Below are 13,347 nucleotides of genomic sequence, written 5' to 3' on the forward strand. Positions count from 1 at the left end.
ACTGCATTTTGTCAGTGTTCTATTTTTGGAATTTCACAGCAAGTTTGAAGTATCCATAGAATGTTCAATAAATAACAGGATGTAATCTGTACACCTCAAAGGGTTAATAATCTTAGGGATAGGGACACCAGCCGACAACTTCCATTGAAATTGGAGGGAGCGCAATTCAAGTAAATAATCGTAACATTAAACATTCATGAACATACAAGTATCTTATATAATTTAAAATCTTAAATTCTTGTTAATCTAACTGCGTTGTCCGATTTACAATAGGCTTTTCCGGCGAAAGCATACCATGCGATTGTTTCAGGACGGCGCCCCAAATCAACATATTTTTCAACCAGCACAGGCTTCATAAAATCACAAATAGCGATTAAATAAATCACTTTCTTTTGAAGATCTTCCTCTGTTTGCAATCCTAAGGGTCCCAGCTACAACATGAATGGTTGTTTTGTTAGATAAAATCCTTCTTTATATCCAAAAAGTCAATTTAGTTGGCACCATCGATTTCAATAATCGACTCGTTCAACATGCAGACAAAGGGTTCCAAAAAGCTACAGGGAAACTTCGTCCAAAGAAGTCAAACAATGTTTCTATATAATCCTCAGGTACTCTAAAATGTACATAAACTATAATATTTCATACAGAAAGTAGTATGTTCAATTGGAAAGCTAAATTAGTTAGCGCGCGCCCTCTCTCGCTCTACGAAAGACTGATATTGTTCCGGTGCTCTCCTAACCAAAACTCCAAATTTTTCAAAAAGCAAGCCTGAAAACTTGAATAAAGACTGTTGACATTTAGTTGAAGCCTTTGGAATTGCAATCTGGGAGATGGAATTACATAAGAAGAGAGAGCCTGGGACCTAAAAATAAATAAATTCTGTTTGGTTTTTCTTCGGATTTTCGCCTGCCATATCAATTCTGTTATAGTCTTAGACATTAGTTTAACAGTTTTAGAAACTTCAAAGTGTTTTCTATCCAATGCTACCAATTATATGCATATCCTGGCTTCTGGTCCTGAGTAACAGACAGTTTACTTTGGGCACGTCAGTCAGGCGGAAATTCAGGAAACTAGACCCTATCCCAAACAAGTTTTTTTAATGACTCCAACCTAAGTCTATGTAAACTTCCGACTTCAACTGTATATATATTTCTATCCCTCTCCCCTCCCTCCCTCTCTTCTCTAGTCTCTCCCCCCTCAATTCTGTCTGTGTGTGACAAACAGTGGTGTTGACACAGAGGCCGTGTTCATTCCTCTCAGGGCTGAGGCACAAAGTGGATCTGGCACCTAAAGTGCACTAACATCAGGATTAGCCACGTAGGAGAGGTGTCTCCACAGCCAGTGGGTGGTACAGTACAGTTGATTACAATGTAGGGAGAGAGGAAGGGATGGGGAGAATGTGTTACACAATCAGATTAGGAATGCACCCCCCATACACACCGCTCTGTGCCGGCACCTTAACATCTACACATACACTCCGGCGCACACACACGCTTACACACTCACAGTGGAAGTCTATTGTTTATTGAGTCCCTCCATATGTGCAGACAATTTGATTATAGGGAGCCTGCTGAGGCTTTACCCTCCCCACAAATCCTCCATCCACCCTGGGTCTAGAGCTGGCATCTACCCTTACGGCACTCTCTGTCTCTTCCTCTCTCTCTCTCTCTGTCTCTCTCTCTTCTCTCTTGCTGAATCTCTGTTCAGGACTTAAGCCTGTTACATAATTGTATTAAAGCAGGAGTCACTTCACACCTCTTTCACTGTGTGAGATTTGGCATTATCCTCCCCAGATCTGGCAGAGGGAAGACCGCCTCTCAACTCCTTTGTGACAAATGGCACCCCATTCCCAATGTAGTGCACTAATTTTGACCAGGGCCATAGAGCCATTTGGGATGCACACATTGAGCAGAGTTGATCATCAACATGAGGTTGACTACACTATCATATGCTGTTTAACCTTTACTTAACACCCATTCCGGATCCGGGAGCATCCTCATCAGTAAAAGCTGACTAGCATAGCCTAGCATAGCGCCACAAGTAAATAATAGCATATAAATATCATGAAATCACAAGTCCAATACAGCAAATGAAAGATAAACATCTTGTGAATCCAGCCATCATTTCCGATTTTTTAAATGTTTTACAGCGAAAACCCAATATGTATTTCTATTAGCTAACCACAATAGCCAAAGACTCAACCGCATATTTTCACCATGTTTCTACCTCATAGGTAGCTATCACAAAACCGACCAAATATAGATAAAATTAGTCACTAACCAAGAAACAACTTCATCAGATGACAGTCTTATAACATGTTATACAATAAATTTATGTTTTGTTCGAAAATGTGCATATTTGAGGTATAAAATCATAGTTTTACATTGCAGCTACCATCAAAAATATCACCAAAGCAGCCAGAATAATTACAGAGAGCAACGTGAAATACCTAAATACTCATCATAAAACATTTATGAAAAATACATGGTGTACAGCAAATGAAAGATAAACATCTTGTGAATTCAGCCAATATTTCCGATTTTTTTAAGTGTTTTACAGCGAAAACACAATATAGCATTATATTAGCTTACCACAATAGCCAAACTCACAAACGCATTTATTCACCGCATAGATACCATTCGCAAAAACCAGCAAAAGATATAAAATTAATCACTAACCTTGACCAACTTCATCAGATGACAGTCTTATAACATCAGGTTATACAATACACTTATGTTTTGTTCGAAAATGTGCACATTTAGAGCTGCAAACATTGTGAACATTATACAAACATTATACAATGTGAATATGTAGCATCGATTCACCAGAATGTCCGGAGCTATTTTGGACACTCACCTAATCTGACCAAAGAACTCATCATAAACTTTACATAAAAATACTTGTTGTATGGCAAATGAAAGATACACTGGTTCTTAATGCAACCGCCGTGTTAGATTTTTAAAAATAACTTTACCGTAGCAAACAGCTTGCGTTATTGCGAGACAGCGCCCGCCAAAACGGCAGAGAATAGGAATCAACATTTTCCACAGAAATACGAAATAACATCATAAATTGTTCTTACTTTTGTTGAGCATCCATCAGAATCTTGTACAAGGAGTCCTAGGTCGAGGATAAATCGTTGTTTGGTTTTAGAATGTCCTTTTCTCCTGTCGAATTCGTGCCACAATGCTAGCCAATGTTGATGACGTTCCCAGTTTCTCTTGACGCAAAGAACGGAAAACTCCAAAAGTCCCAATAAACGTTGAATAATCTGATAAAACTCGGTTGAAAAAACATACTTTACGAAGTTATTATCACATATATCAAATACCGAACGCTTTTCAGAAGCCAATGTCGACGTACTTCGCGCGCCAGAGAAGACAAAGAAATTTCCAGACCTGTCACTCCAAAAGCTCTTGTTCCGCCTCAGATCAAGCTAGACACCCCATTCCACCTTCCACTGCCTGTTGACATCTAGTGGAAGGCGTATGAAGTGCATGCATATCGATAAATATTAGGCAATTGAATAGGCAGGCCCTGGAACAGAGCATCGTTTTCAGATTTTTCGCTTCCTGTATGGAAGTTTGCTGCAAAATGAGTTCTGTTTTACTCACAGATATAATTCAAACAGTTTTAGAAACTTGAGAGTGTTGTCTATCCAATAGTAACTAGAATAGAGTACGAGGCAGTTTAATTTGGGCACGATTTTTTCCAAAGTGAAAACAGCGCCCCCCTATTGATAAGAAGTTTTAATCCCCTGGATCATTGGAGATCTCAAGGCGGCACTGTTAATTAATTGTGTTGGCCTCACTAAATAGAGGGTGGCAACGTGCTGCTGTGTATTCTGCCTTCTAGATCAGTGGTTCTCAATCCTGGTCCCAGGGTCACATTTTAGTTTTTGCCCTAGCTCTACACACCTGATACAAACCATCAAAGCCTGCTTTTTTGTCAGCGGTGTAGTGCTATAGCTAAAACAATCATTTTAGCATTCCAGGACCAGGATTGAGAACCCGCTGTTGTAGATAACGGAGGGGTGTTGTGTGCTGGTGAACCACTTCGGCCCACACAAGGTACGACAACCTGAGATGAATGTCTCTCTGTTGTATAAATACACATTTGCAGGTGGAGTTACTGTACAACGTGCATTGTAGCTCATTGCAGCCTATTGCTGTCCTGTACACACTATTACAATGCACCGATATCACCATTCAATGTACTGTCATATTGAGACTAATTATCTATCCCCCCCCTTTCTGTCTATCTATCTGTCTCTCTCTTTCTCTCTCTCTCTCTCTCTCTTTCTCTCTCTGTGTCTCTGTGTCTCTCTCCTGCATCTATGCTGCCCTCTTCCTCTCTTTCCCTCCACAGAAGACTCAGCCTTTGTATGCGTTGCAGGAGAAAGATTGCCTGATCCTTGAGTTGTCCAGTAACAGCCTGAAGGCATCCAAATACGACCAGGTAGGTAAAAGACTCAGTCTGCATCCCAAATAGCACCCTATTCCCTACACAGTGTATAGCACCCTATTCCCTACACAGTGTACTACTGTGTAGAGAATAGGGTACCATTTGGGACCTAGCCTCAACCTCATCATATTGCTCAGCCCAGTACTGTGCTTATATCACTTGATCAATGGGCAGATATCATATTGGCCTAGCAGGGCCCCAGGGGTGTCTCTCACAGAGGAGGCTCTACATTACACTAACTGATGGAATCTGGGATCCATCTCTGATAGATCGATAGCCACTGAAAGCCCCTTGCACAATTTCACTCTGTCTCCATAAGGAGATGATGCTTGTTGTGGTTAAGTGGAATTGTATACATTAGATGAGGAGTGTATTGTGTATCATGGATGCTGGGACATTTGTTAGCTGTAACAGAATGTGCTAGACAGTGATAACAGACAGGCTACCATATGGAGGTTGTAGAGTTTTGGAGTTGAAGTGCATTCCCAATGGAGGTGGAGGGGCCATGCTCATAGCACATAGGCCAGTCATAATGTCAATGCCCACACGAAAGGCTTTACTATTCTCTAAACACTGTTATCTGGGAAACAAAACCAAGACACCAAAATGACACAAACATCACAGCATCACTTCCCAGCCTCTGTGTGTGTAAATCTATCTCTATCTCAACCCTATCCAGCAGGCCCCAAAGACGCAGACGGACGCGCACACAAACACACACACAGACTGGGAGTGTGAGTGAGTGACCGTCTGTGGCGGGGGGGCGGCTAGCGCTAATGGTGTCACTTCACGGGGCCAGCTTTGACACGTGTCCAGAGAACAGAACAGCTCGGCACTTTGCTCCATCCTAATCCCCTATCCAGCTCCTCACGCATTCCGCCCGCATGCCACGGCCATCAGAAAGAAGCCATCTGTCAGCCTTTGAAATGAAAGAGAGGGTGGGCAGAGTAGTGCGGTGTCCAGGTACCTGAGCCTGGGTTTGACACTACTACCTGAGAGGACATGGTTAGCGTTAGCATCAGAGGCAGTGATTAAAGGAAGAGTTAGCGTAGCGCCGTGCGCTAGCCGAGGTGCTTGCCTCTCACCTTCTGGGTGTGAATGAGATTGTGGAGACTCAGTAAATAACATGGGACAGAGAAAGGCGCCTCTGTCTACCCCTCGCATCAGAGGGGCGATATCTCAAAGCAGATGACGTAAGATCGATGGGAGATGCGAGCAGAGCGGCCTTCCAATATCAGAGGGGGGGGGGGGGGCATATAGACAAGAGGAGAGGGGAGAGTGAATGAGTGCTGAGAGGAATGTGCCAGGGCTGTCTGGTTGATGGGAGGGAAGGCGAGGGACTCATTGCTGTGGGTGATTTAAGCCAATCAGTCTGGTGTTTGTCATTATCATTTTCTCTTCATGGTCGATCCCCTCATGATCCCCAGATGAACATTACCTGACCCCTGTGTAGAGAAAGGATTGTATCACATCTAGGTGCAGTAGTCAGAATACTGGAATAATGGGGAGATATATAATAGATTCAATTTCATATCACAGAGGATCTTGTCACAATCTTTACCCACAACCCAAAATTATCATGGATTATTTCATTTGAGGGTATGGCTGAAATAACTTGTTTCAGCAAACAAGTACAACATTGTGAATAACTGGTGCGATACGATTTCATGTGGTCCACAAGTTACCTTGAAGGAGCTGATCCAATTATATTAATTAATTAGAGACTTAAGCGGTTGGTGGGTGGCTAAGAAATGGTTCTGTTCAGATGCAGCCGAACTCCAGAGAACCCAACTGAAGTCACCTTCCTTCAAGGCTTTCTGATTGATGATGAAATGGGGCCATGAGCTTGAGTCAGCAGCTTCCTTGTATCGTCGCTATGGAGATAGGCTGACTAATTTCACATCAGTTTAACTCTACACCCCCCCCCCCCCCCCGGGAAATATAACATTTACATAAGTATTCAGATCCTTTACTCAGTACTTTGTTGAAGCCCCTTTGCAGCGATGAGTATGACGCTACAAGCTTGGTATGTACGTATTTTTCCATTCTTCTCTACAGATCCTCTCAAGCTCTGTCAGGTTGGATGGAGAGCGTTGCTGCACAGGTATTATCAGGTCTCTCCAGAGATGTTCGATTGAGTTCAAGTTCAGGCTCAGACTGGGCCATTCAAGGACATTCAGAGACTTGTCCCGAAGCCACTCCAGCGTTGTTTTGGCCGTGTGCTTAGGGTCATTGTCCTGTTGGAAAGTGAACCTTCGCCCTAGTCTGAGTTCCTGAGCACTCTGGAGCAAGTTTTCATCAAGGATCTCTCTGTACTTTGCTCCGTTCATCTTTGGCTCTCCTAGTCCCTGCCGCTAAAAAACATCCCCACAGCATGATTCTGACACCACCATGCTTCCCCGTAGGGATGGTGCCATGTTTCCTCCAGACGTGACTCTTGGCATTCAGGCCAAAGAGTTCAATCTTGCCTCTCATGGTCTGAGAGTCTTTAGGCAAACTCCAAGCGGGATGTCATTTGCCTTTTACTACGGATTGGCTTCTGTCTGGCCACTACCATAAAGGCCTGATTGGTGGACTGCTGCAGAGATGGTTGTCCTTCTGGAAGGTTCTCCCATCTCCACAGAGGAACTCTAGAGCTCTATCAGAGTGACTATTAGGTTCTTGGTCACCTCCCTGACCAAGGCCCTTCTCCCTCAATTGCTGAGAATGGCTTGGTGGCCAGCTCTAGGAAGAGTCTTTGTGGTTCCCAACTTCTTCCATTTTTTCTTTTTTTTTACCATTATTTAACTAGGCAAGTCAGTTAAGAACATATTCTTATTTTCAATGACGGCCTAGGAACAGTGGGTTAACTGCCTTGTTCAGGGGCAGAACGACAGATGTTTACCTTGTCAGCTCGGGGATTTGATCTTGCAACCTTTCAGTTACTAGTCCAACACTCTAACCACTAGGCTACCTGCCGCCCCAAACGTTAAGAAATTAAGAATGATGGAGGCCACTGTGCTCTTGGGGACCTTCAATTCTGCAGAAATGTTTTGGTACCCTTCCCCAGATCTGTGCTTCGACCTTATACAAACAGGTGTGTGCCTTTCCAAGTAATGTCCAATCAATTGAAATTACCACAGGTGGACTCCAATTAAGTTGTAGGAACATCTCAAGGATGAACAATGAAAACAGAATGCATCTGAGCTAAATTTCAAGTCTCATAGCAAAGGGTCTGAATACCTACTACGTAAGTAAGATATTTCAGTTTTTTATTTTTAATACATTTGCAAACATTTCTAAAAACATGTTTTATTTTTGTCATTATGGGGTATTGTGTGTAGATTGCTGAGGAGTTTTTTTTATTCAATCGATTTTAGAATAAAGCAGTAATTTAACAAGATGTGGAAAAGGTTAAGGGGTCTGAATACTTTCTGCAGGCACTGTAAATGAAAAAGGACAGGTAAATTGATGGAAGAACAAAATTATATTTTTTCTCTTCTCACTCACTCCATATACACTACATGGCCAAACGTATGTGTACACCTGCTAGTCGAACATCTCATTCCAACATCATGGTCATTAATATGGAGTTGGTCACACCTTTGCTGCTATAACAGTCTCCACTCTTCTGGGAAGGCGTCCCACTAGATGTTGGAACATTGCTGCGGGGCTTGATTCCATTCAGCCACAAGAGCATTAGTGAGGTCGGCCACTGATGTTGGGCGATTAGGCCCGGTTCGCAGTTGATGTTACAATTCATCCCAAAGGTGTTCAATGGGGTTGAGGTCAGGGCTCTGTGCAGGCCAGTCAAGTTCTTCCACACCGATCTCGACAAACCCTTTCTGTATGGACCTCGCGTTGTGCACAGGGGCATTGTCGTGCTGAAACAGGAAAGGAACTTGACTGGCCTGCACAGAGCCCTGCAAGAGCCACAAAGTTGGAAGCACAGAATCACAGAAATCAAATCAAATTTTATTTGTCACAAACACATGCTTAGCAGATGTTAATGCGAGTGTAGCAAAGTATTTGTTTGTCTAGTTCCGACAGTGCAGTAATATCTAACATGTTAATGACATTTAGAATGTCATTGTATGATGTAGCGATGATATTTCCCTTCACTGGATCTAAGAAGCCTAGCCCGAACAATGAAAAACAGCTCCAGACCATTATTCCTCCTCCACCAAACTTTACAGTTGGCACTAAGCATTAGGGCTGGTAGCGTTCTCCTGGCATCCGCCAAACCCAGATATGTCCGTCAGACTGCCAGCTGGTGAAGTGTGATTCATCACTCCAAAGAACGCGTTTCCACTGCTCCAGAGTCCTATGGCAGCGAGATTTACACTCCTCCAGCCGACGCTTGGCATTGCGCATGGTGATCTTAGTCTTGTGTGCGGCTGCACGGCCATGCAAACCCATTTCATGAAGCTCTCGACGAACAGTTCCTGTCCTGAGGTTGCTGCCTGGGGCAGTTTGGAACTCGGTAGTGAGTGATGCAACCAAGGACATACGATTTTTACGAGTCGTTGTTGCTCCTAGACATTTCAGCATCACAATAACAGCACTTACAGTTGACCGGGGCAGACATTTTATGAACTGACTTGTTGGAAAGGTGGCATTCTATGACGGTGCCAAGTTGATAGTCACTGAGCGCTTCAGTACGGGCCATTCTACTGCCAATGTTTTCCTAAGGAGATTTCATGGCTGTGTGCTCAATTTTAAATAACTGAATCGACTAATTTGAAGGGGTGTCCACATACATTTTGGCCTTGTAGTGTATATTTCTTCACCCTGACTCACTCTTCCCCTTACTTGATTTCTGTCTTTTTTTTATTTTTCTCTAGGTAAGGTCAGACTATGAGCAGCTCGGACACACCTACAGTGCTGTGAGTTAGGAGAGAGACTTAGCCCAACAGGAGAGGAAACGGCTCCAAGGCAAACTGGAGAACCTCGAGCAGGTCCTCAAGGTGAGAATCCGTCCGTCCATCCGTCCATCCGTCCATCCATCCATCAGTCCTAGCTCTCCTACATTCACTTCTACTGTTTTTTCAACTAAACAGTAAGCTCTGTCAGCCAATCATGAGATATGGATTAAACTTCAGAGACAGGGTTCTATAAGACCTTTGCAATCTGATTGGGTTAGGTTAAGGTAAGGATAGATCACTAGATCAATATTTTCTGAAAACCCGATTGGACAATTGCATATATCTACAAAGTCTATCCTATGAGTTATAGAATACATCTTACTTCCCAATAAAAGTGTGTGAGTTTTGTCATTTGTTTTGCAGGAAACTCTTTTTCATTAGACTCTTGTATGCCAATAGCAATCAGCAGCAGTCTCATAGCAGTGTGAAATATGCTCTCATTGCAAATCACTGCTTCCCTCCATTCAATATTGATTGTCTGAGTGTAAGGAGTGGCTATATTTGAGAGAAAAATGTACCCATCTCAGGAAATTGACTCCTGCTCCTAAAACATAAAAGAAGTGTGTGTTACTTTCTCATTGCCTATTGATTTGTACGGATGTGGAGATTGCATGTTGGAGAATATTATGGAGAGAGATTAGGATGGAGAAAGCAGAGAAAGACTGAAAAGGGAGAAGGAAAAAAGTATATAAGTGAGAGGTTTCCTGAAGTGGAGCACTCTCCTTCGTTTCCAGTGTGCTCAATGTTTCAGGGATAATAGTTGGTACTTTTTCACCATTGCATAACCATGTTACCAAGATTGTGCTATACCTCAGAATTTTCAGAGAGAGATAGTCACTGACATAATATTGCCATAAAGTTGGCTAATCTGAATAAGTGGAGTATTAAACTGAGAAGTTGCATCTTTGTTGCTGTGGATGAGGATGATGATGATGACGATAATCATCATCATCATCATCTGACAGAGTGAGCCTAGTGACAGTCCCTCAGTCACTGGAGTCTCCTGGGTCTCCAGCAGAGCTTAAGACTCCTCTGTGATTATGCAAAGCAGTGCCTGCTCAGGACACCTCTGAGCATCTTTGGGGAGAAAGAAGCTTTCCTTCTCCAGAGAGAAAAAGATGAATGTCAGAGTTTATAAGCTGCTTTATGTTTTTAAGCTCCAAGAAACATCTTATGTCCCTGACGCCAAGTCCTACCGGTGGCAGCTGCTCTTAACTCTGGAGATACAGTCATAATAACTCATTTGGGAGTGGGTGACTATACACTGAGTGTACAAAATGTTAGGAACACTTTCCTAATATTGAGTTGCACCCCCTTTAGCCCTCAGAACATGCTCAATTCATTGGGGCATTGACTCTACAAGTTGTCGAAGGCATTCCACAGGGATGCTGGCTCATGTGGACTCCAATGCTTCCCACAGTTGTTTCAAGTTGGCTGGATGTCCTTTTGGTGGTGGTGGAGCATTCATGATACACACAGGAATCTGTTGAGCGTGAAAAACCCAGCAGCATTGCAGTTCTTAACAAACTCAAACTGGTGCGCCTGGCGCAGGTGTTCCTAATATTTTGTAAACTCAGTGTATGTGATTGATCACAAGAATCAGTGAGTCGGACTAGATATGGCATCAATAGAGGTAAACAAACTTCATACCCTTAGAATGGAAAACAACAGCATTATTGTTGCTTTTGACTTTGTATGTATTAATCTGGTACTATGCGTGCTGTAAAAGTGTTTGGACTGTGTTGTAACCATTCAAGGCATAGTTACCGCACTATGACCATGTATTGACTACGTTGTTTGGGACCTGATCTCCCCACATATGAACATGTATTGACTGTGTTGTTTGGGACCTGGTCTCCCCACATATGAACATGTATTGACTGTGTTGTTTGGGACCTGATCTCCCCACATATGAACATGTATTGACTGTGTTGTTTGGGACCTGATCTCCCCACATATGAACATGTATTGACTACGTTGTTTGGGACCTGATCTCCCCACATATGAACATGTATTGACTGTGTTGTTTGGGACCTGATCTCCCCACATATGAACATGTATTGACTGTGTTGTTTGGGACCTGATCTCCCCACATATGAACATGTATTGACTACGTTGTTTGGGACCTGATCTCCCCACATATGAACATGTATTGACTGTGTTGTTTGGGACCTGATCTCCCCACATATGAACATGTATTGACTGTGTTGTTTGGGACCTGATCTCCCCACATATGAACATGTATTGACTGTGTTGTTTGGGACCTGGTCTCCCCACATATGAACATGTATTGACTACGTTGTTTGGGACCTGATCTCCCCACATATGAACATGTATTGACTGTGTTGTTTGGGACCTGGTCTCCCCACATATGAACATGTATTGACTATGTTGTTTGTGACCTGGTCTCCCCACATATGACCATGTATTGACTACGTTGTTTGGGACCTGGTCTCCCCACATATGAACATGTATTGACTGTGTTGTTTGGGACCTGATCTCCCCACATATGACCATGTATTGACTACGTTGTTTGGGACCTGATCTCCCCACATATGAACATGTATTGACTGTGTTGTTTGGGACCTGATCTCCCCACATATGAACATGTATTGACTGTGTTGTTTGGGACCTGGTCTCCCCACATATGAACATGTATTGACTACGTTGTTTGGGACCTGATCTCCCCACATATGACCATGTATTGACTACGTTGTTTGGGACCTGATCTCCCCACATATGACCATGTATTGACTACGTTGTTTGGGACCTGATCTCCCCACATATGACCATGTATTGACTACGTTGTTTGGGACCTGGTCTCCCCACATATGAACATGTATTGACTGTGTTGTTTGGGACCTGGTCTCCCCACATATGAACATGTATTGACTGTGTTGTTTGGGACCTGGTCTCCCCACATATGAACATGTATTGACTGTGTTGTTTGGGACCTGGTCTCCCCACATATGAACATGTATTGACTGTGTTGTTTGGGACCTGGTCTCCCCACATATGAACATGTATTGACTGTGTTGTTTGGGACCTGATCTCCCCACATATGAACATGTATTGACTGTGTTGTTTGTGACCTGGTCTCCCCACATATGAACATGTATTGACTGTGTTGTTTGTGACCTGATCTCCCCACATATGACCATGTATTGACTACGTTGTTTGGGACCTGATCTCCCCACATATGAACATGTATTGACTGTGTTGTTTGGGACCTGATCTCCCCACATATGAACATGTATTGACTGTGTTGTTTGGGACCTGGTCTCCCCAGCATATGCGAGAGGCTGCTGAGAGGAGGCAGCAGTTGGATGAAGAGCATGAACAAGCCCTGGCTGCCCTCACCACCAAGCAGCAGAAGATCCACCTTCTGCATAAGGTAAGCCCATAACACCCCATCCCGTCTCCGCCCTAGACTCCAACCATCCCCACAGTGGTCACTAAAGACAATGCATGATGATAACAGTGGTCAAGTATGTGTGCATTTATTAGAGAGACTAGTATTGTGCAACTATTACGCAATGTTCCCCCAAAACACTGTAACTCATGACTCATGAAAAACAACAACATTCTACCATAGTGAGGGTTCTGCATGTGTCTGCTCTTGCACTGACAGTTCCTCTTGAGTTGTTGTTCAACTCAGACTGTGGATATGAAATATGATGGGAATGTAAAAGGGGCCATATAATCAGTAGTCTCCTGTGATTGTGTGTCTGTCTGTCTGCATTGGCAGCAGTAATCTGAGCTCCTAGAGAGCTGTGTAAATCCCTGTGTGTTCTGTTTAGAGAGGAGCCATGACAGACACATAGCAATTAGAGCAGACCGCAAGCACAGCACAGATCAGACTCCCCAGAGACACTGCCTAAAGTTAACCAAGCACTTCACTTCAGGGAGACGGAGAGAGAATTCGTGTGTGATTGTGTTTGTGTGTGTGTGTTATTGAGAGTTGAATGAGGATGTTTGC

At 43.3% G+C, this 13,347-nt stretch overlaps 1 protein-coding gene across 6 annotated transcripts in view; it reads left to right on the forward strand.

The window, feature by feature from the left end:
• The window catches only part of LOC129818382 (RIMS-binding protein 2-like), an 80,653-nt gene that overhangs the window by 47,009 nt on the left and 20,297 nt on the right, over window positions 1–13,347 (forward strand). For all 6 annotated transcript variants that reach the window (XM_055874214.1, XM_055874212.1, XM_055874216.1 and 3 more), the window contains exons 2-4: window positions 4,369–4,458; window positions 9,288–9,410; window positions 12,658–12,762. In XM_055874214.1, coding sequence (XP_055730189.1) covers window positions 12,661–12,762 — 102 coding nt within the window. In that variant the 5' untranslated portion in view covers window positions 4,369–4,458; window positions 9,288–9,410; window positions 12,658–12,660. The remainder of the gene's footprint in view (window positions 1–4,368; window positions 4,459–9,287; window positions 9,411–12,657; window positions 12,763–13,347) is intronic.

Source organism: Salvelinus fontinalis, chromosome 21 (assembly GCF_029448725.1).
Source record: "Salvelinus fontinalis isolate EN_2023a chromosome 21, ASM2944872v1, whole genome shotgun sequence".
In the NCBI taxonomy this organism is placed as follows: domain Eukaryota; kingdom Metazoa; phylum Chordata; class Actinopteri; order Salmoniformes; family Salmonidae; genus Salvelinus; species Salvelinus fontinalis.